The sequence below is a fragment of the Apteryx rowi genome, unplaced genomic scaffold (genome assembly GCF_003343035.1).
Source record: "Apteryx rowi isolate R43461 unplaced genomic scaffold, aptRow1 scaffold_367, whole genome shotgun sequence".
Taxonomy (NCBI): domain Eukaryota; kingdom Metazoa; phylum Chordata; class Aves; order Apterygiformes; family Apterygidae; genus Apteryx; species Apteryx rowi.
In genome coordinates, this window is record NW_020450163.1 from 76522 (window position 1) to 100832 (window position 24311).

General features: G+C 45.3%; 1 protein-coding gene across 1 annotated transcript; it reads right to left on the reverse strand.

Moving 5' to 3' along the window:
- Window positions 1-810: 810 nt before the first annotated feature.
- On the reverse strand, window positions 811-24311 carry UAP1L1 (UDP-N-acetylglucosamine pyrophosphorylase 1 like 1; the record flags this gene model as incomplete). The annotated part of the gene is made up of 9 exons (XM_026073349.1): window positions 811-3219; window positions 4279-4345; window positions 5145-5330; window positions 6903-7043; window positions 8023-8216; window positions 8975-9147; window positions 10351-10526; window positions 12278-12482; window positions 24218-24311. Coding segments are annotated over 9 exons (1323 nt in total), but the record flags the coding sequence as incomplete, so codon positions are not given.

The window sequence follows — 24311 nt, forward strand, 5'->3', positions numbered from 1 at the left end:
GCATAAACAAGTAGAGAAACAATTTAAAAGAATCCTGAAACATTAATTGTTATTTTTTAGTATTTATTTTCCTATCACAGGAACTACCCATTCAGTTAGCTTAAAAAAACCCTAAACCCTCCAGCAACCTTCATATGGATGCCAAGAGAGAAACATGGGAAGAAGTATATAAGGAAGGAGAAATATGCACTTCTGAGCTTTGTTGGGTCATAACAGTACTAAACCCCAACAAGGCAGGAGACAATCTGTCAATTACGAAAAATTACTAAACTTTCCCTACTGATTGTTTTATAAATAAAAAGTGCCCTTTTAAAAAGTGCCTATCAATGGGAAACAGAGCAGATGTATTATTACATTTTATGCTCAGCATACCTCATTACCTAAACAACAGCTATGAAAGCCTGACTCAGAACCATACCACTCAAGTCTATTTTAAATAAAAGAAATAGGCACACTACCCACAACTAAACTCCTTCCCCGATAGAAGTGTTATCCCACCCTAAACTGAGTCGATAAGCTTGAAAAAACAAGATGGGGGAAAAACAAACTGCAGGGGAGAAAACACAGTATTCTCATTAAAAAAACCCACATCCCACAAAGTCAAACTTCTTCTGGCGTTACGGTCTCCTGAATTCCACATCATCCTGTAAGTTTGAAACACAGGCACTACACCATCCAGCCATGCCATCAATGATAGTGTTCTGCAGCTGTGGTGACAACATCCATGATGTGGAGGGACAAACACAACAAGGATATTTTCTTCACAAACAAGAAACAGATAGACACATTATAGAAATCACAGTAATATCTTTATTACAAAAATGCTTAAGTCTCCAAAAGTTTCTGGAATAGTATGGGACCTTCCTTTGTTTCAGATACTTTTTCTTCTTTTCACAATGCATGCTAGAATTATTTTATTACATACATGACATTTTTTATTTTCAGTTCCCTCAAAAAAAAAGAATTAATGTTCCAGTTTAAAATGTGAGGAGTCATTAAAAAAAAACAAAAAAACAAAGGACATTCAGCATTCTAATTCAGCTCCTCCTTGAAAACAACCTTTAAAAATCATGTCAGCAGCTCAGTGTTCACATGATTAAAGCACACAGGGCTGTATTGTAATTCAATCTCAAAAGAAAAAGCACTTTAGAAAAAGCAAAAGAAATATACTTTCTTTATAGCACAGTGTAATTTAAAACAATCCTGTGCCTGAATAGACAAGCAATAGTAACAAAGATACAATGCAATTTGTTCTCAGATGCAAAACTTGACTGACAGGAATGGAATGATCATAGTAAGATTGTGCAACAGAAATTACAGAATTGAGTGTCAAAGGCAAATGTTTAATTTATACTAAAAAGTAGACTTACTGGTTGCACATGCAGAATGAGGTAATCAGAACTGTAATTAGCTGATCTGCAGGTGCAAAAGGCTATTTACTTGTATATATGCAGATACAGCTTATACTTAAAAATTCTGCCATTGACATTTAGATGCTTTCTTTAGAAAATTTGAGCCTACTTACAACTTATAATTACCCTCAAAGCTATTTTTAAACTTCAGCAACAGTCTGAATGTGGTTTCATATCAAGAATTACAGAAAACCACAAGTTATTTAAAATATTTATTCCTCATAATAGCAACAACAATTTCTTAGCAGAAGCAGGTGCATGAAATACAACTATCCAGATGAGGCAGCTTCCTCACTGCCTTCCTTAATGCCTGATTTTAGGGAAAGAGTACAGTATGCTCATCAACCAAATTCTATCCAGCAATGCACCTGCAGTCTTCACTAAGGGATACAGATCAGATCGCCTTTTGTTTCTGTAAGCCCATGAAATGATGTTCAGCACAGGTGCTGCAGCAGCAGCTACCCACAGGACAAGTGTACCAGAGGCAGTGTCCTAAGACTAGACATGAAGAATCAATTTGTATACCATGGCTATCCTGGGATCCCTCAGCCAGGGGAGAGTTCATTTGCTACATATGTTCTGACGATTAGCATCCTTGGTTATCTTATCCTTATGTTATGGTTAGTAAAAATCTTTAAAAAGGAAGGCATCTAAAGAACTATTTTCATAGGTGAAAGAGTGCTGGAAAACTACCTGCCCAGAAACTATAAAGGCAGAGGCTGGTATTTTACCATTTACATTACTTATGCTGGGATTAAGTCTTTTTTTTTTTTTTTTTTGCTTTTGGTTAAGCATTAAATTTTACCATCAGGATTTGTTCCTCTTACTACTTTCAGGCACTTATAAAGAGTCCCTCTGTTAGGAATACAATATATAGTAATGAAAAAAATGAAAAGCAAAATTAATTTTTGGCATAAGACCAGAAGAGCAGAGGGTTGCTGTGAAAATATTTCTTATCATCCTGTTTTAAAATAAACAGGTCATTACAACTGTAAAGGGCAGTCCTTATAAGCTGCATATTTACTTCAGTTTTCTCGGAATGCCACCACCAAGCTTAGCAGTGCAAACCTGTCTGTCCTGCTTTAGAGTCCATATCTCAAGCAACACTTTGTATAGCAGCATCCCTATCTTCATCAAACGTCTCTGTACAATTGGGTTAGAGAATGTTACTGCTGAACTGGATCTTCTAACCTGCACAGGATTAGGGAAGAGACAGATCTGTGGGCAGAAATGCCCCTATGTCCAAAGTCATTTAACACTTTTCAGGTTGGGGCCTCACACTGATCCTGCTTCATCTGTGCTCACAACTTCAAAAAAAGAAAAAAAAAAGCAGCAGGAAGAAGATACTTAGCAAGGCACTGCAGAGATTTAATCTTCTTGAATGCAAAGCAGATTGATTAGGTCCTGATTGGCTGATTTACATATTTGTACATGCAACAAAAAAGAAATATAAAATCTGTTTCGTATCTGGAAGGTTTTAATCTTCATTCATATCTAAGCCTACAAAACAGATCGAGGTAAAAAGGCACAGCCTTCAAAGTTACCAAACAGAACTGGAGTGGATACAAGTGTGTGTAAACACAACTGCTATAAGGATTTGGCATCCATCCAATAACGCCAAGCAATTTCTCATAGCACACTTAATAGCTGACATTTTAGTGTGTCAGTTCTCATAATGGATATACATCAGATTTGAGGGGGGAAAAGTCCTCCCTCCTCTTCAAGAATTTCTTAGCATTTCCGCTTTGTTTTCATCGAGTATAAAGGGAGAACAGAAGTCTTTGTTCTTCATGTACACCTCCAGACCCTGAGAACATGCAAAAACAATACAGTTAGGCTGTAAACACATCAGACTGGTTACCTACACTGTTTTTAAGTTCTCAGAGAATGACTGACTGCCTAAAGTTAAAAGGTCATGGAAAGGACAGACAACAGCAACAGTTTCCCCAGTGACATGTTACAGCATGACAGAGATGGAAAGGGTTTTAACCACATGGCTGGAGTTCATGAAGGAGAGACACAGATGAACCATAAAACAACAGATCTCAGAAACAAATCTTCCCAGGGTGGGGAGGGCGGAAGAGAGGAAGACATATTCTTAAGTCATGTTGTAATTACTCTCCTTAACTCTTGTTAAGAACAGTCCTAGCAGTCCTAGAAGAGTCAACTTAAATTGCCTTGTCTTCATTTTGTTTCTATACACTGATTGTGATAAGTTAGCTATCTGCAGGGGAAAAAAAAACAGCAAAGATAACGTGAAGCTTTATGAATGCCCTTCCTCACTGTCCCTCACCTATCCTTCTGTAATCCACTATTTCTCACCCTGTCTGCCCAACATCCGAAGGCTTCTCTTCACATTGTTAAAAGGAAGTGGCTTTCTCACGACCAATTAATTTTAGGGGAACAAATTTCAGAAATCTGTTCCAAAATGTGCTTTCTCCCAAGACAATGCACATACCATGCTTTCTTGTTTAGTATTCACTCACTGTGGGAGAGATCACTAGCGCAAATTAATATGCAGCCATATATAGTAACCCCATGCATTTTGTAATTTGAATATTTTGCACTTCTGTAGTCCTTTTCATTCAAAGGATCTCAAAGTACTTGTGAGTATTAATGAAACTGTGCAGCTTCATTACAAATTTCATTTTTCAGATGGTTAAAACTGAGATACACAGAGAGGGAGCAAACTGCTGAAGAGTAAACCATAATGGAACTAGGAATGTAACACAGAGCTCAAGTCCTGGCTCCCTTGATCTTACTATTTCTTGGCAAAGACAGGCTAAAGAAATCCCCTATGTTTTGCAGGAAATCAGATACATATATGCCCTCTCTTAAAAATACCTCCATAGATAATTATCCTCACCTCTCCAAAGTAAGACACTAATGGAGAAATCTCACACACAGCAGGAGGATCTTCAGTTCCTGAGACACTAAAGAAGAGAAAACAGGATTTTAACTTTTTGCTAGGCTTATAAAATGGCATGTTTTCTTTGACAGCTCAGCAAGAACAGGACATCCAGAAGGATAAGAGAGAGGTTAAATTCACAGGCATCAGACATTATTTGAACCAGAACTGTGGAAATAAAAGGGAACTAGCAGGTACCAACTATTTCTCATCAAAGCAAGTAAGTGATTTTTAAAGAGGTGCTTTTCAAATAACATGAACAGCTTAAAGGTTTATTAAACTATGAGCTGATAAACTAATAATCCATAGAGTAAACACAGCTTTTCATTCAGTGTGACACAGAATGTATCTGAAGTAGTAATTGCTGTATAGTAGCTGATATTTATGCCCATCTGAGACTGCTGCTTGGCTTTAAGTACTGGGGCCATATTCAGAAAAGCTGGTGATGGCTACAAATTACAATTCCTTGGGCTGGCTAAATCCTGAATGTTAAAATGGATTGCATCTACCTAAGGCAGTGGTCTCACTGTGTCAGAGTTGCTATAGGAGGAGTCAGCTCACTACCCCAAAGGCAGGAATCTGTCAGAGTTAAAGCACCGAGTTACTTGCATATTACTGTCTACAGTATTTATAATCAGTAATGGAGCAGGAGCAGTAATAGATATTGATCTCCAACTGTTCAGAAAAGGCCAGCTGGACAAAGTCATGCCAAGTCACTGTGTGATCAGAGAAATGCCCAGTTTTGTGGAGCACAGTGTATACACAGATGCAAAGGACAGGCAGCCACAGAGAGAAGCTACAGAGCAGGTCACAGAGGTTCACACCTGAGTTTCTCTGGTATCCTGCAACCATTTTCATCCACAAATCTGGCCCCAGCCTTGAGAGTCCAGCGGTAATGCTGGGCCAGGAGGGATTGCCGAACAGTGGTAGGAGTGTCTTTGTCAGCTGTGTCTGCATTTTTTAATGGGGAGAACTCCTCTTCTCTTAAAACTTCAAATGCCACAAAATTCCTACCAGCAAAGGGGAGAAAACAATAGTAATGAAAAACAAAGCTAGCCATCAGTCCTGTTCTCAGAAAAATGGCAACAACAACTTTCATGGGGAAAGGCTCATACATATTGTAGGGAGCAGTGATGTATGCAGCCTTCGGCAGAGTTAAGCTAAGGAAAGCCCACCTCCCACCTGGAGAGCAAAGGAGTACCAGGGCTTGACAACAGAAGCACCCAACTAGAAGCCCAGGCTCCTGGGGACCATAACATCAGCCTCCTGACACTGAAGAACTGTGCACAGATGAGAGAAGAAGCAACAGTTCTCCGGAGTTCCCACAGAAACCTTTCCAGAGACTAGGAGGCTTTTTGGACAAAAAGTCTCAGCTAAGAGGATAATAAGCAAGACAGGGTGGAGACAGCAGTGATGTCTGAAGCTAGGATGCAGGCTGCACTGCAGGTGGCCAGTCTTTAGGATAATTTTGCTCTGAAACAAGATATGCAGCTCATTTCAGGGCACTGCCTCCCTGCTACAAGAAGTGGTCACTCCATGTAGGAGTCTGTGGGCAAGGATGAACCAAGGACATCAGTTTCCAGGTATGAATTAGCAACTTTGAAGAAGTCACAGTCAAATGCTAAGTACAGCTGTCTACCAGAAATGGGAATGCAAATAAAAATACCGCAGTAACATCTGCATGTTTCTGCATTTCAAGTGTGAAGAGCATCTGTCAAGGGTTTTTTGCATTATTATTAACAAAGCACACAAAGAAATCACTGTTTGCAAATAAGCCCCTTTAAAGCTCTGAACTCAGATCTGTTTTCATCACATTAATTTTGTCCTTATTATGCTATTTCATTACTGAATGCATATCAGGAAACAGAGACCTGAGTTCAAGTCCTGAGCTGTCTGATTCTAAAGCAAATCTCTAAAAACAAAAATAACTATACCCAATACTATACTCTAGATTCCTAAACTACTAAAATCCCGCATCCTCTAAAAACAAAGTATCTCAAACTGTTTTACCACTATGGGACAAATGATCTGCTATGTTTTAGAGAGTCTGGCAAGTCAACACTTACAGTTCCCACAGCAACAGTAACTTGGCCGCACAGTGCTTAAGCAACCTGTTTTCTGAGCACAAAGGGTGTGAACTGAGCCTTGGCTTAATATGCACTTAAAACGTAACAAGAGCTGCAGTTGCCATGGAAGCCACAATTCTGAAAGACCTGATTTCTGTGGGTCGAAATACTCAAACATGGGCTTGTATTAAATGTTGGCTTTGCACTAATTTTTTTCTTCTTCTTCTCTGTTCGTACAGCTAGCAGAGGCTCAACCAGCCAAGCCATCCTGCATGGAACAAATGGTTCTTGGAGCATAGCCAGAGCAAGCCTGGCTGCCAAGGGCTCTGTGAATGCACCTTTCAGAGCCTGTGGAGTTACTGTCACACTGGAGAAGGTTGGTAAATGCAACAGTCTTTTAACAAGCCACCCACAAACCATGTGCTCCCTGTCAAGGCCTGTTACAACCTACAGTCATTCAAACAAACATTGAGAAGGAAAAAATAAATAAAAAAAAGATTCACATCTGCCACTAACTTAGAGAACTGGAACACATCAAACACAAACTTCTCCAGCTTTATCCCGTTCGGTTTTAGCGGCTTTACCAGATTTCCCTCCTCGTTGATGTATGGCACCTTCTTTATGGCTACATGATGCTTCAGCTGGGGCTCAAATTTCCTGCCAGAGCAAAAGGAGGAGAAACAAGTTCATTTACTTCATGCCCACTTTGAGAGAAGAACTACTTTTCTGGGAAACAGATGGCTTATTACTGCTCTTGGTAATATCTCAACTGTTGTGGATATTGTTCTTTCCAAATGCATATAAAATATGTCCAGGAAACATTTCACTGATCAGAGTGGTCCAGCCACCTGTGCGGTGGGGTGCAGTGGCCACTCCACGCCTGCACCAATGCAACATAATCGAGTAAAGCAGGAGGTGAAGAAGGACCTTGTGTCCAGTTGAAATAGCAGGCAGAGGAAAAAAGGTGTTATCTGATCAGGATGACAGTGTACCAGAGCTGATCCTCACACAAAGATGGATCGGGCTCTTCAAGAAGGTTGTCTGGCTCAAGACTAGACAGAAGTGAAGTAAGGTTTCCCCCCATAACTATCCCCACATTTTTAAACTACATCAGTTTCATATCCTCCCACAGATACAACCCACACAGCAGACCAGTATCCCCAAGGTGCCCTGAATCAGCACCAAATCTAAGGGAAAAGAGCCGCTTATTGAATGCCTAGTATCATATCCCCAACTCCAGGCTGCAGAATCTCCAGTTTCACCCATTCCCCCAATCTCTGTTGTCCCAAGGGATGGTGTGGATGAAATTCCCACTGAAAGTCCTGAATGTGGGGCTGCGTCACTGACCACACTGCAACCCACATGGGTCCTCATCCCTGCAGGCCCAGGATGGTCTGCTATATCCCAGTTGATTTAACTACAAAGCATGCAACCTGTCTATCGGGTAAGGCCTAAAGAGCATGCTGGAGCTGTCAGAAAGTGGATACAGCTGTTTTGAACAATTTGGAAGAGAGAGGAGATGAAGAGCAAAGCAGGATCTATCCACAGCTGAAACTACCAAGTGGGAAACTGAGATACCCACTCTTGAAAGTAATTTTGGGTGGCACAGCTGCCTGGCAGGTCTGCTGGAACTTACTGGGCCACTGTCTGCAGAAAATCAACCGTGAAGAAATGGTTGCAGATATTGCCAGTGCTGTACATCAGCCTCCCGTCAGGGCTTTGCTGCTGCGCAGTCTCCAGGCTGATCTCACTGTACTCCACCACCTGATAGACCCCATCCACAAGGCACACTACCCCAACGGGCTCTGTGGGATAGGCTTTCTCCACCACCTGCAGCCACAGGGCAAAAGGCTATGACAAAGAGGAAGAAAAACCCAGCACTATGCCAACTCCCACATATAAACTACCCTACAAGGCTCTGTTGCATGCTGATTCTCCAGTGCCTCAACAGCACAAACAGGACAGTGCTGAGTATAGAGAGTAGCCTGGAAGCATATTTTGCCCCCACAGCCTGGCACAAGAACCAGTACTCAACCACTTAATTAAACAGTTGCTCAGAATGCAGACCACATTTGCAAGAAACCAGAATACTTCAGGGCAGTTTTACTATCAAGGACTTTTAACTGGGACCCAGTATTAAATGAAAAATATTTACAGCTCTTAGCCTTCAGCCCTCTGTCTGCATGAACAGTATAAATGATTAATGCAATATAAATCTTTCCTTATAAACATTAAGACCCTGCCACTTCAGAGTCTCAAATCAGGTTGGTTTGGTTTTCCCCATCTTCCACAGCGGGACATAAAGAGTGCTTGGATTAAACTAAAATGTGCATCTATAAAATGTGCCCCAGTCCAATAAAGCTTCTAGCCTACAGGGATGTACTCTGCATATGGCACTGGCAACAAGCAGTTACTACTTGCAGTTCAGGCTGTCATGTCTAAATTTGCTCTTTTCCAGCCATCTTTGTCAGAGGTTTAATATCCTAGTACATCCAACATCCTATCCTAGTACATCCCTACCCAACAGCTTCCAAGCACAACTGGACCTTAATTCCCAGTGGGGAGATGGCCCATTAGCACTACCTCACCTTAGCACCGCAGTCCGCCCCTTTGGAAACACAGAAGCCTATGAAGACTGGATCTGCCATTTTGACGAGGATATTGTCCACACAGTACACATGGACATACTGGATACCACGCTGTTTCATGTCATCCAAGATCTTATTATCCATCAAAGCACGATATAAGCCACCGTTGCCATCTATAATGCAAGAGAAAAGAAGAGGCCCTGTTTCATTAGTGACAATGTGTTTTTTGTGACTAACATCAGAGCAAAAGCTGCAGAGCAGGGAATGTTTTCTAGCAGTAAATGCTCAGGCCAAGAGTCAACGCTACTGGATTTTATTCCCAGTGTTGCCACAGACTCAGTTCACGCAACCCAGTTCCCCTCCATACCCCAGTTTCCTCATCAGTGAAGTGGGACTGTGTACATCAACCTCACAGAGAAATAATATGAGACTTTATGAAGTGTTTTAAGGTTGCATTATACAGAGGGTGGCAGAGGATTATTACATTTCTTGTCATCCAGTCCGGAGCAAAAGCACGTTTAAAATTCAGCCTGGGGGGAGAAAAGACTAACATAAATCTTATTATATGTAGATTCCCCCTCATCCCAACCTGCTACCTTTTTTAAAGGCTTGAACTCCAGCTGTAGAAGAGACACTGGCACATTTGTTCAGCAAACACAGATCACCCTTTCATGGTTCCTTCTTTGACACTCCTGTCAGCTCAGAAAAACCATCATGCAGCCACAAAACCACATCACTGCAACATAGCTCTGACTGGGCTGCCTTCACTGCTTCTGTTACCGTGTCCAGGTTGAAAGAAGGGGAGAACTACTTTTCAAGGTGAGACATGTCAATCATTTTGGAAAGAGTTTGTCTTCTTGCTGAATTTTTTGCCATTTCCAGCTATCAGCCTTGAATGGAAGCCTTCAACCAGGTGAACTTTCTCCCCAGCCTGACAGCATTGCTCTGCTGAGAGACCATAAGCCCAGAGCCAGCAGTACGCGCAGTAAGGAGCACACACTGCTCCCCTGACAGCTTCACGCCCAGCAGGTAGTGCCCCAGGGACTTTCACCCAGAGACCTCATCTTGTGTATACACAGACCTACCAATGCATGTCATTCCTAACCTGCAGCTGCAGTCCTTCGAATCCTGCCCACGTTCCCAGGCTTTGATAAAAAATGTGTGATGTGGACAAATCTCCAGCAAGAACTAAACAGAAACTGCTATACTCTTGATTACCAGACTGAAAATATTTAACTGAACCCTCCCACGCTAATCAGAAGCATTAACATTGACCTCCAAAAGAACGCTCCTGTGTGCCAAGGCTGGTGATAGGTGGCAGTAATTATCAACACATTTTACGTTACTGTGCCAACCGAAGGTAAACAGCTGGGTACCTGGAGCCATCGCAATTTTCCCCTTCTCCTCTAAGATGGCCTTCCCGTCAAAGGTGACAGCTGGCAGCATCCTCTGTTCAAACATGATCACGTTTGACTTATCCAGGTTGAAGTAGCTGTGTTCTGCAAAGAACTCTTCTGTCGGCCCCAAGGTAAACTCACTTGTCATAATGTACCTGGGTGAGAACAGATGCTGAACAATGAACAAGTAAAAGGAAAAGGAAAACACAAGCAAAAGGCAAAACTACAGATGGAATACAAAAGGGGGGAAAACCTGTAAGTCTCAAATTCAATATTGTATTGTAGGAGCTAAGCAGGAGAGTTTTCCTCCAGAACTCACCCTGCCAGAAGGCTGCATGGGGTCTTGTGCAAGAGCCTTTCCCTCTCGCAAATGACATCTAGATATCCAGGTGAGTTGGACAGTGAGGCAAGAGCCTCACTGTGAGGCAACAGCCTCATCCACCCTAGATTCAAACCGATATTAAGAGTTTAAAGAAGCACTGATCAGCACCAGGTGCTGAGAACTAGCTGTGAATCTCCAGGAGCTCAAAGTCTGCCAGTGCCTCTTCTGTGCCAAGTTGAAGAGCATCATTTTCAAATGTTGGCTGTATGATTTGTTTTTCTCCTAAGCTTCTCTATTTCCCCCTCTCCTTCCATCTCCAAACTCCTTCTGTCTCTCTCCCTCTGCTATTTTCCTTCTTCAGCAATCGTTAAGAGCCATATTCACCAGTTCCCCATCAAGCGCTTCTCCAACCACTACTGCTATAGGTTTATAGGGTCCTATGCCAGCATACTAGGGTATCTGTGCCCTGAATAGGAGGGCCTAGACCTCATCAACACACTGATTTACATCCTTGCAGCACAGCATGAACTGGCCTCTGGCATACTGTAGCAGCCAACTGTCTCCTCAGCCCATGAGAGACAAGCTCTAAAGGGTATCAACAGAGTTTGCATTCTGCAAATAATCCATCCTAGCTTAGAGCAGTATCAGAGATGGGAGCATTTGCAATTCACATCACATATACATGACTTAAGAGATGTACAACCTGGAACCGAATCACCTTCAGTCACCAATTTGTAAAACACAATGGGCTACCCTGAAGAACCCAGGCATATATGCTCTTTTGCTCTGCCCAAACCCTGGCTCAGACAGACAGGGTGGTGACTTCATAAAGAAATCTTTCTATTTTAGGGGTGAACAGCTGGCAGCGAGACATTCCCAGAACTATGCTGCAGTGCCTTCCTCTCTCTCACCCCCCACATCCCTTAAGGAACTCACATTTTGCACCTTGCACAGTTAGTCTCTCCTGAAGCCTGGAGGCTTTTGCAAGCTATGAGCAGCTAGGAGAGCAGGCATTCAGCTCTAAATAAGCCACCTTAGAATTAGGTGTCATTTTATGACATTTTCCTTTTGCAGTGACAGCAGGAGGTGGCCTAAAAAAGGAGCATGACAGGCATTTACCATTGTGAGGTGAAAAGTTCTTCGCTGTGGCAGAAATAGGACATAAGGGCAGGGGGAGGGTCTTGGAAAGTGAGCACTCAGCGATCTCTCCCTCCATGCACAACTCTGAGAAAGTACGATACAAATAAATCTCTTTCAAAGGATCTGAAACAGGCACTGAAAAGTTGTGTTTGTAGTGTCCTCAGGGTCTGTGCTTTAAAAGACAGCATGCTACAGTGGTTAGGGCAGTGTTCAGCAATTCAAGGGCAGGGCTTGCTTCCTCAGGTCTGCGGACATAAGCCTGTCACACTTCCCATTCCTTCGCACCCCACCTCCAGCTGCTGGGATCGCAAACCCTGCAGAGCAAAGGCTCTCCCCTAACATGCCTCTGTATGGCTCCTAGCAGAGCACTTCTAGAAGACAACGTAGGCAGGGCTGCAATGCAAAGACCCCTGTATGGTAGGTCGGTGGCTTCAGGTCACTTACCAAGGGATGGTACACTTGCAGTGGTATCTCTGGCCAGCGAGCTGCTCCACTTTCCGGATTCTTTCTGCCTGGATCTGATACAAGGTCTTGCCACTAGGCAACCCCACATCATACATGCCCTTTGGGTAGCTCACTCCCAGGCGAGTTCCTTGCCCACCAGCCAGCAGCAGCACTGCCACTTTGTTCTGCGAGATCTGGTGGAAACCTGAACAGGAGAAAGAAGCCAACAGGAACATAAGAACCACAAGAATAAAGGCAAACAAACACCCTGCACTCTTGAGGCTTTCTACAGAGCTCAGGCAACAGCCAGAGGCTGACAGTTCAAGGCCCACTGTTGGAAGAGAAATGTGATGTTGCACRCAATATTAAGGAATTTGTTTCGCTTCTTTGATGCCTCAGCTTCCTCATTTAAAGTGACAGATGGTATAATAACGGGAAACAGCCACGAGTTGCAGCTTTGGAAGTTGAAATTGGACATTAGGTTAAAATTCTTTATCAGGAGGGTAGTGCCGCTCTGGAATAGGACCCCAGAGAGGTGGGGGACCTCCATCCTTTCAGGTTTTCAATACTCAGCTAGAGAAAGCCATAGCTAACCTGATCTAGTGTTGGGTATAGTCCTGCTCCAAACAGGAGGCTGGAGTAGTGGTCCCTTACCACTAAAATTTCTACATCCTGGAAAAGTCTCATCGTCTTCAGGAAAGAATGGGGATTTCTGGAATCTGTCTTACTCAACTATCTGTACTATTCCCACTGTTATTAGGATACAGTCAGGACTAACAACAACAGCAAAGCTTGCAGAAGCTGCAACGCCCACAGTCCAGTTAAAGACAATATCATTTCTTCTGTTAAATCAGAAAAGTCCAAGCTTGGGGAATAACCAGACCACATTATAACATCCAGTTCACTCTTTCTTTGACTGTTCCCTGCCTTCTCTCCAGCAAGAACCACAGTAACCACCATGTTCAACTGGGACAAAGATTTTCTCTTAAATGACGTTTTGTATTCCTCTCAGGTGCAATGAGCTTTGGGGCTGCCCAGGGAAAAAGCTACAGCTCTGATGGTGTACAGTAGCAATCAGAGCCTCCTGCAACCTTATGCAAGTCTACAGCACATAGTTATGCCTGCCATTGCTCCCCACAGTCCGGAGCAGCCCATGCTCCTCCCCAGCTTCCAAGGAGAAGACAAACATCCAAATTTGCATCATTTTAACTCTGCCAGGGACTAATAAATAAATAAATAAATAAAAATCTTAATTTGGACTGGAAGACACCAGGACCAAAGATATTGAATTAGAAGAAGCAATGGGTTGTTGTTATGCTTACCTTTAAATAGTTGGCTGTTAAAATGAGCAGTAAGATAGAAAATACCAATTGCTGCTGTGACAACCTGACTTGGTTTCAATTCTGTTCAAAAGTCCAGCTTTCAGCAATTAAAAAAAAAAAAAAAAAGACTTAAGTCACCCAGGACATTTTGATAATATTATTGACATCCCCCAAGCTGGCAGGTTTCAGACCCACCACAGCAGTATCATCATGTTTCAGCCTAAATATACTGTTTCCAAAAACGCTAATAATGATTGCTGAGGCACACTTAAGAAAGCCAGTTACACAACACTGTCATTACTTTGCTGCAGAACAGACCTTTGAAATAATTCACAGAATCACAGAAATACTGGTTGGAAGTGACCTCTGGAGATCTCTAGTCCAACCTCCGGCTCTAAGTGGGACTATGAGAGCTTTCCAGAGGGAAACCTGCACTGAAGGTGAAAGATTTAGGATTTCAAAGTTTTAAGCAGCCTTTGGACAGAAGGCGAAGCTTGGAGGGACTTAAACTTGACATTAAAAAGGCATAGACCAAGGGTGAACTGTATTGCAAAATACATAGCTACACTAAAGCAAAGTTCTAAAGTTTCAATTCTGCAACACCCAGATGCAGATAAAATAAGCCTAACTTTAAGCAATAAACCACAAGCAATTAACGGTTCCTTTGCCTCATCATTGAATTCCCCAGTGCAAAAGACTACCAAAACACAGAGCAGGGGGTCGAAGGTATTAGTTACAACACTATTACTTGCTATTTGGCACACTGCTTGCCTTCCAGCCCATAACACTGACACTCATCGGAGAGGCAGCACTGCAGAAAAGCCTCGGTGAGCTTTGCGCACAGAGGCACGCCGTCGGTAGCGCACGACCCAGCTAACAGCATCCATTACAACGCTACAGGAGTCAGGGGCTACTCGCCTTAGTTTCCCCGTCTGTGTAAAAGAGGCGACCACAGAGGAGATGCCTTCCTTTAGTGGAAACTTGACATGAGAAAAATACAGCCAGCCATGTAATGGGGCTAGTGTAAGGGGCACAGGCTTCCACGTGGGTCCAGAGAGGCAGCACCCTGTACCACCAGCCACAAGGAAAGGACCCAGAGAGAAGGGGCTCCAGGAGGACAACTCTCTCCTGTCTGGGACCTCACACAAGGGTGTCACTGAGCAGCCCGAGGTGCCTTCCTCAGAGGTGCTATCCCCCAGGGAAGAGAGGCAGCAAACTCTCACGCCAGGGATGCCACAGGAGGAAGCATGCGGCGCCAGCCCAAGGAGCGATATCTGCACTTTGAGCACCTGCCTGCCTAGGTGCAGCGATGCAGCCCTGCTGAACACAAGCCTCATTACACAAGCTTCTTTCCCTTTAGTTTCCTCTCTCACTTCCCTTTCCTCTCCTCCTCTCCACATGTACACACACACATTCGGGAAGATGAAAGCCAGTTTATCACCAGACTAAATAGGGATGTTCAGCTCTGGCCCAACCTCTGTGCTCCATAAACCTGCCAGGGAACTGCAGCCCCATTATTGCTTGCTTGCCTTGTTCCTTGGAGCAAAGGCTGCAGGATGAAACTGGCCTCACATAGCCCTTGTTGTATGCCAGTCCTCCTCCTCTGGGCAAAGCCCCCAAATTAACCCATAGGGATGGACGGGAGAGGAGTTAAAGGCAGTTGAGGGATCTGTAGTGATGACAAAATTACCAATAGGGAGAGGAAGGAAAAACAACTGCAGTCAGAAATCAAAGTTAAACTCTTCCGTTTGGGTCACACTGTTTTAGCAGCCACTCCACTGTCCTGGGGCAGGGAAAGGGGGAGAAAGTCACAGCTATAACTGAAATAGTGAGCGTAACCATGAGTGGGGATGCAGTTACACAGACCCTGCCTATTCGCTTTTCCCCTTTATCCCAGCAAAAGAGGTGGCGAGTGTTATAGTCCTGCTGAGCTCAACCAGAACACAGAGCTGGTTCACTGGGCTGCAGAAAAAAGTCTCTCACTTTGCCATCCCTGAATGGATTTAATCTTGGCCTCTCCATAGTAATGATAAGCCTCTCATACAGCAAGATAAATAGCAGCATCCAAGTAAAGAAAAGCCCTTGACCATTAACACTGGCAAGAACATATTTGTTGTCACTTCAACGATTAAGGACTAGGCTGGATGAGTCACTCTCTAATTATGTCCAACCACATTAAAAACCCATAGCAGATGGATGTGGGCACGGAGACCTAGCATGGCAAGAAGGGCTCTGAATGTCACCATGCCACATCTGCTCCATGACTGAACAAGTGCCCCAGAACAAGAGCACGAGACTGTCCAGTGCAGCTTTTCAGGCCAAGTAAGCCTAAGGGGTGCATCCTATTGAGCAGAGAGGAGGTAAGAAGGTGAAATATATGCATCACCATCCAGTTGGCTCCAGGTACTTGCTGGATGCAAATGAGTGCCTAGCTCATTTATAGCTGCACCGCTTGTGCCACACCACTGTCCCACGGTACCAGCTAGGAAAGGCAGCTACAGGGGCAGTAAGGTGCAAGGAAGCACACATCCTTCCTCTCTGCATCGAGGCGATCTGCAGTCACCCAGGTAAGTAAACCTGGAGCTTTCCAAAAGTCTGAACAGCTTTGGGCTGAAACTCAAGACTAATATATTGGGTTAGTAAAATCAGTCTACTCAGCCACATCCCACACAGAGCTGTTCTAGATAAAGATGTTCTTTGGATAATCCTCACCAGACAGAGCAGTGCACTGAGTCACGGTGCAACTGTAGCACACATGTTTATAGCCTGCTCCATAAACTGCTTCCATCCCAGTCCTATCTTGACTCATTGCTTCCTTGGGCTCCAAATCATAGTATCCGTTATTCCTTACCTCAGCCCTATGTTTCTGCAGGGGTAGCATGGCTAACACCTTTCAATTTGGCCTAACTTATGTGAACATTGCACTGAAGCAGTGCAATTTCTGGCTGGCAGGCTCCTTCAAGCTGAAGTTGACCCAAGAGTTTCCAGTAGAAAAACTAGGGGAGGGAAAAATTTACAGGAAAAAAAGCTTAAAAAGAAGTTCCCCCACGACACTTCTAAACTGTTTGAACTGTTTCAAAAAGGCAACAAAATCATAAAAAAAAGCTAAATAATCTAGAACTGAAATTGGTTAAGCTACAGTATTTCATATTGATTTAAAACAAAGCTTCCTGAAAGCTTAACTTGACATTTGCTGTTTTCAATTCAACCCCAAAGCAGCATCTCTCCCAGTATATCAATTCAGCCACCAAACCATGACTAAGTCAATTATTTGCCCAAGTCCACCCCTGCTGCATTATTTGCTCTGGTATTGGCATCTCATGAACTCAAGCATACGCACACACGTTCTGGTCCTGACATGAAAGGCCACACTGCTCAGCTTTCAAGTGCCACTTCTCTCAAATAATAGGTTTGTGCATGGCAATGGACTACGACCAAAGGGAATCAATCATTCATGTGAAATCTTGATTTAACACCATATCAAGAAAAGCCTAAGACCAACCTATCTAACTTTGCCAGGCAACATCCAGCACAAGCTGCTGTGATCCCTGGCCAGGACTCAAAGATACCAGGGCTGGAGTCATCTCACTTAAATCGGGATGTCTAAGATAAGATAGTAGTTCACATAAGCTTTACATGTAGTGAATGGAGAAAACTGGACACTGCCAAATGATGATTCAGCTTCTAGCAACTACCTCCCTGCATCTGCCTCTCCCTGCACTGACTACAGATGGAGCTGAGGAACCAAGACATAAGTGGGATGAATCCGAGTCCAAAGCAGTACCACTGATAAACTCAGCAGTGTCAATTCTTTTTCTTCCCTCTTTCTAAAATCCAGTAGACTGATCAGTCAGACAACCCAGGACTCCTAGCAGATGGCTACACTGAAGGGCTTGCTGAAGCAGTCACTGCTCCTACTGATGCCATGAGAAGTTTGGCCCTCATTTCCAGCAGGGTCATCTTCTTCCTAGGAGAGATTTGACCATGGTGCATTTCTTGGGCTGTATGAACAATCTTCTCTGACTGCAAGCACATAAGGAGAGGAACTGTGTTTCCCCTCATTTATTCATGGACAACCCTACAACTATAGGAGAGTGTTTCTGGTTTTAAGTTGCCATGAATATTCAAAAAATATTAATAGGTATTAATAGGTAGGTCTGCTCTGACTTCCCAACTGTAAAATATTAACATTCATGACTAAAGTTCAAAACAACTGCCTCACTTTCCACAGGGCCCAGCAACAAGAACTGAACAGATGACTGCCTCACTTCGCTGCGAAGAAAGCCAATGTGACCCCAGTCTTCAAAAAGGGCAAGAAGGAGGACCCAGGGAACTACAGGTCAGTCAGCCTCACCTCCATCCCTGGAAAGGTGATGCAGCAGCTCATCCTGGAGGCTATCTCCAAGCATGTGGAGGAAAAGAAGGTGATCAGGAGTAGTCAGCATGGCTTCACCAAGGGGAAATCATGCTTAACCAACCTGATAGCCTTCTCTGATGGAATGACTGGCTGGGGAGATGAGGGGAGAGCAGTGGATGTTGTCTACCTAGACTTCAGCAAGGCTTTCGACACTGTCTCCCATAACATCCTCATAGGTAAGCTCAGGAAGTGTGGGCTAGATGAGCGGACAGTGAGGTGGATTGAGAACTGGCTGAATGGCAGAGCTCAGAGGGTTGTGATCAGTGGCACAGAGTCTAATTGGAGGCCTGGAGCTAGCGGTGTCCCCCAGGGGTCAGTACTGGGTCCAGTCTTGTTCAACTTATTCATCAATGACCTGGATGAAGGGACAGAGTGCACCCTCAGCAAGTTTGCTGACGATACAAAACTGGGAGGAGCGGCTGATACACCAGAGGGCTGTGCTGCCATTCAGAGAGACCTGGACAGGCTGGAGAGGTGGGTGGAGAAGAACCTCCTGAAGTTCAACAAAGGCAAGTGCAGGGTCCTGCACCTGGGGAGGAATAACCCCATGCACCAGTACAGGTTGGGGGTTGACCTGCTGGAAAGCAGCTCTGTGGAGAAGGACCTGGGAGTGCTGGTGGACACCAAGTTGACCATGAGCCAGCAATGTGTCCTTGTGACCAAGAAGGCCAATGGTATCCTGGGCTGCATTAGAAAGAGTGCTTCCAGCAGGTGGAGGGAGGTGATTGATCCTTCCCCTCTCCTCAGCCCTGGTGAGGCCACATCTGGAGTACTGTGTCCAGTTCTGGGCTCCCCAGTTCAAGAGGGATGTGGCACTACTGGAGCAAGTCCAGCAAAGGGCTACAAAGATGATTAGGGGACTGGAGCATCTCTCTTATGAGGAAAGGCTGAGAGAGCTGGGCCTGTTTAGCCTAGAGAAGAGAAGGCTGAGAGGAGATCTTATCAACGTGTACAAGTATCTGAAGGGAGGGTGTCAAGAGGATGGGACCAGACTCTTTTCAGTGGTGCCGAGCGACAGGACGCGAGGCAATGGGCACAAACTGAAACACAGACGCTTCCATGTGAACATGAGGAAAAACTTTTTCACTGTGAGGGTGACAGAGCACTGGAACAGGTTGCCCAGAGAGGTTGTGGAGTCTCCTTCTCTGGAGATATTCAAAACGCGCCTGGATGCAATCCTGTGCAATGTGCTCTAGGTGACCGTGCTTGAGCAGGGGGGTTGGACTAGATGATCTCCAGAGGTCCCTTCCAACCTCAGCGATTCTGTGATTCTGTGAATTCCTGCAGGAAATGGAAATATTTATCACTCACTCACTCAAAAAAAAAAAAAAAAAAAAAGGCATATGAAAAGCTCAACCAAAGGAAAAAGGGAAGATGTCTTGGCTGGCAGTTATACACAAATACTGTGGTAAGCCTTATTTTGCATATAAAATGAAACAAAAATATATTTTGCAGAGAGAACAGATTGATCTTGCAAGACCAGATTGAATTCTCCAGCTGAACAGGCCTCACCAGCCTGATTACATCAGCATCAACAAGAGAAGAATAAAGCAAAAAAACAAACAAAATCCTTAATTCTGCAGAACAGCCACATAAAGCTCCCAGAACAGATCATCAGATCTTCTGATGAAATGGGAGCTGTACTGAGGCCCATGCACTAGATTTAGTTTTCAAAAATAAAAACATTTGCAGAATGTAAAAGTGACTGTGCTTGATTTACACAATCCTCCATAAGGCTGCCTAGAAAGTGTGATCTCTTAATATTTGTGTTTAAGAACTAGAAAGCAAATCTGTCCAGATTAAGTTTTGTCATCTCAGAGACAGTAACAGATGGAAAGTTTTGTTTTGTTTTTAACCATTTAAAAATATCTTGGGTGCTCCCGAGAATAACTTTTAGATTGCTTAACACTGTTAATCATTTTTTAACACAAAAAGGCAAAAGGGAAAGAAGAAGAAATTCAGTTTCATCTATTCGGTCTTCACTCCCTCTGAAGATGACATACACACTGCTGGTGCAAACTGTTGGGAATTCAGATGCCCATTTGCAAAGCATGCACGAGCTCAGCTCAGGGATGATACCAATCTCCTGGGGTGAACAGCTGTATCAGAGCACTCTCTCATGAAGACCAAGCAGCCAAGTGGAGATGGCTAAAGAGCAGCACAGTTCCTGGCATAAGGCCCAGCTCAGCATCACAGCAATTCCCTTGAAAGAAAGCTTTTTGGAGCGTGCATCCTCTCAGGGATGCATAAATCCCAGAAATCCTGTGCTGATGGCCCTGCTTCAGCTGAAAACACTGCACAGGGGCAAGGCAATGTTCACAGGGACACGTGGCATGTCAGCCTCCAGGCTGACACCGCCCTGGTTCAGCAGCACAAAGTCTCAATCCCCGTTGCCCTGCTCCAGGAAATAAAACCGAGGGTGGATTCTCGTTTCCAGCATTAAACTGCATCATAAAAACAAAGCAAAGCAAAGCAGCAGAACTGCATCTCCCTCTCCTGGTGGAAATCAGAAATGCTGCCTCCAGGTCAGATCTGGATCAGAACAAACTGGATTTAAGCGTCAAGTGACTTTTGTGTGGGGCTAACAGTCCCAGTCGTATGAGACCTTCTGAATTCTTGCTGGAGACCCCATATAGTTTGCCTTGTTTGCTGTGGACAAGGCATCAGCCCTTTGCTGTCCTGGCAGAGCTGAAGAGGACTTCCAGCTTCCAACTTCGGTAAAATTGTTAAATTAACTGTGCAGAAGTCTGGATCAACCCATCCCATAAAATTCATGCATTTTGTTCCTCTTCACTTTGGCATCCTCAAGCAAGAGGCAGTGAGTACCATCCTAATAGGTCCACTACCAGATGGTAACAGTCACTTCTGGGCTGCTGCTACAGGTGTGGACAGCCAGGCTCCGTCACCCCTGTTGCTGTCTCACTACCTGCTCAGCTTGTCACAATTTAGCGCACCAGAAAAGATCATTGGGACATATGAGCACTGCTGGTGGAAAACTTAGTTGGACACAAATCCATGCCCCAACTGTCACGAGAACCTACTTCTTCACTCTCTTAGGAACAAGACATCCCAGGCTGCCTGCAAACTCCCATCAACACTGTCTCCACCAAGCCAGGGCCCCACACACTGAGGTGTGTTCAGGCCTGACCCCAATTTTGCTGAACAGAAAAAGGAAGCCACTGTGGAAGCTGGTGAGATCAGCTGTGACTTCAGCAATACCAGGATGGCACCACCTACCGTATTAAACCAGAGACACCCAGCTGATGGGGCCAGCAGGGCCACCAAGGCCTCCCCATTGTGTGGCAGGATCAAGCACACATGGCCCCTGGGTCACCACTGTTAATGCATTCCTGGAAGGGGCAGGGGGATGGTGTTCCTCTACCTCCAAGCAAACAAAAACTCACACTGCATCCTGCCTTGGCGACGGAGCCTCCCAGCCAGACAACATCATTTCCTCCTTCTGTTCCCTCCTTAACCACTCAGCCCCATCTTTGGGGTTTGACATGGCAGAAAATCTTTTCTTCTGCCCTGTGACTGTGTCGCTTCTATTTTTGTTTTTGTTTGGAAATTTTTACTTCCCTGATCACACCTCCCCACATCCTTGCTCATGGGTTTAGGCCAAGGCCATGCAGACACTTGCTGCAATTTGGAAGATTCCTCTAGGGCCACAGCTGTTTCTCTCTTGCCTTATTTTTTTTTAAGAAATAATAATAATAATAATAATAAAAGATTTCTCAGGCCTTTGTGTTGATCGAAAACCGTCATATTTTATAAAGAATACTGGAGTGTGGAAGACATCTGTATCTTTGTACCCAAACAAAATAAAGTTTGCACTTAAAAAAAAGTAGTGAGTCACACACATATGACAGTGGCAAGGAGCATGCTGACACGCCACTCCACACAGACCAGGTCCAGCCACCACTTCTTCCATTACCCCCATGTTTTACACATCCAGCACATCCACAAGGTGACAGGGAAGGCTGCCAGCATCTACCAGGCTCCAGGAAACATGATGGTGGATGGTCTGGCACCTCATGGGGTCCCAAACAGCTCATGGGAAGGTGGGTCATAAGCAGGCTGAATGAATCAGCCTGGCTGGCCACATGCAGTCCCTGCAATGTAGGTCAAGACCTCCAGTCTACTTGCCACAGCAGCTCCTGCAAGCTGCCAGGTCCTACCCCAGGCTTACCATCCACACAGGGAGGGAGACAGGAAGGATCACCATGCATCTGAAGCCCTGGGACCACTTCTAGAACAGAACAGTCCTCCGGAGAACATTCTTTCAACCAATGTCTCATTCATCTTACTTGGCAACCCAGGCTTATCAGATGCTTTCCTTTCCCTTGTTTCTACCATGTGACTGGCCACATAGGCACTTTGCTTTGCTCTGCTCTGCTCCCAAAACTCAGCTTCTTCCTGTGCCTCACCTGGCACAGCCTGGAAAGAACCCCGTCCTAACATGAGAACTGCCTTCACGTCACTAAGCTGTCCAGGAGACCACCAGTATGCCTTGATGCAACTCCTTATTTGAGCAGCAATGTAAACCTCTCAACTGCCACCTAACTCTGGAGGCTTTACCTCTTCCTACAGGACAAATCCTCATTCCATGGCTCACCAACGACATGGCTCTCCAGCCTCAGCTACTGTGCTTGACAGTTGAAAATGAAAATTAAATGTGCCCCAACAGCCTCTGCAGCTTGTCCTTGCACCTGGAGATTTGACTGTCCTGTTCAAGGCCAGCTGTAACATGGTACTGTTGTAACCTGGGATCAGACTAAGGTGTGACACAGAGCTGTGAGAGGACTGTTTGTGGAGCTCCCCCTCTTGCTGAGGGGCAGCATTCAAGCTCAGGCTTCAAGTGCTTGCCTGAGCGATCACTAGACTGCTGGCTGACCCTGTTCAGAACCACCTTGTTGGGGAGGTCTCTGCCCTGCCTGCCTTGCAGTCACCCTCAGCTCCCGCTCGACTTCCTTTGCAAAGCAGCTGCCCCTGCTGCTGCCTGACACTGAAAAAAAAAACACACACTGGTACAAAACACAGTGCCACTGCAAAGGCTGCTAGATGTCACCGCAAGTGTGCTACCACAGGACATTGCTCTCTGCCCTGGGGATTCTGCTGGGATTAGTCCTGGTCTCTACATCAACCAAGTCTTTGCAGGGTTGGAGGGCAGCCTCCCAAACACAAACTTCACACCCCTTCCCACTGGCAAGGGGAAGACTTCAGCACAGTAGGGACGCAAACCAGATTCACACCAGGAGTGCGACAGCCCAGGGCAGATCCAGCTGACCCGGCAGATTTCACAGGTGCCACACCACATTCTATTTTTTAAGACAAACCTCACTATTTTTGGTCCTGAATTACGCAAGTGGTATACTCATGAATCTGCTGACAGCCCCGAACAGCAGCTCTCAGGGATATAAACACCTTTGCTTCCTGACAGCTGTGACAACGTCAGTGAACTCTAAGGCCTGATGAAAGAGCAGAGGTTTTAAAGAGAACATTTTTCCACAGGGCCCAGCAACAAGAACTGAACAGATGACTAACTGTGGTCACTCCGGGCTCACTGACTGCATAAATGTGCAATTGTATACCCCTGTGTTCTGCTCAAACCTCCTTGTTAACACCAGGGCAGACCTGCTGCTGCACAGAAAACAACATATTGCCTTGAGTTCAGATGCCACTGACCACAAGGTAGAAACACGTCCAGTCCTCTCCGGTGAAGACCACCTAAGTTTGGACCACCTCTGGTCTCAGTTCATCTTCACAGTGGAGACAATGACCAGACAAACACAGCTGCAGCCAGAACCGGCTAAATCAGCCTAAATTGCTACCCCGCACCTGCAAACAGCATCCTCCCGTGTGCGGGGGGCCAGGAAGAGGCAGAGAGAGAGGCCCAAGGCAGGCTGAGAGGCGACTCACTGCCGCGGGCACTTGGGGTGGGGGAAGAGGGCAGGGAAGGAGGCAGCCTGTGGAGGCGGGGGAGAAGAGCCGTTGTAAGGGCACGGAGGTGGGGGCCCGGGGACACAGACCGGGGGACCCTGGAGGGGAGGGCCTCGGAGCCGGCGATACACAAGGGGGGGCCCCAGAGCCGAGGAGCCCGCGGACCAGGACACGGACGGGGGGCCGAGAGCCCGGCCCCCTGCCGCGGGGCACGGCTAGGGGCCGGCGGGCCTCGCAGCCCCCCCGCCCGCCCGTCCTCACCTTCCGCCTCCCAGCGCTCCAGCGCGGCGGGGCCGCTGCGGCGGGCGCTGCCCAGCAGCTCGGCGGGAAGCGGCTCCATCCGGCTGTCCAGGCG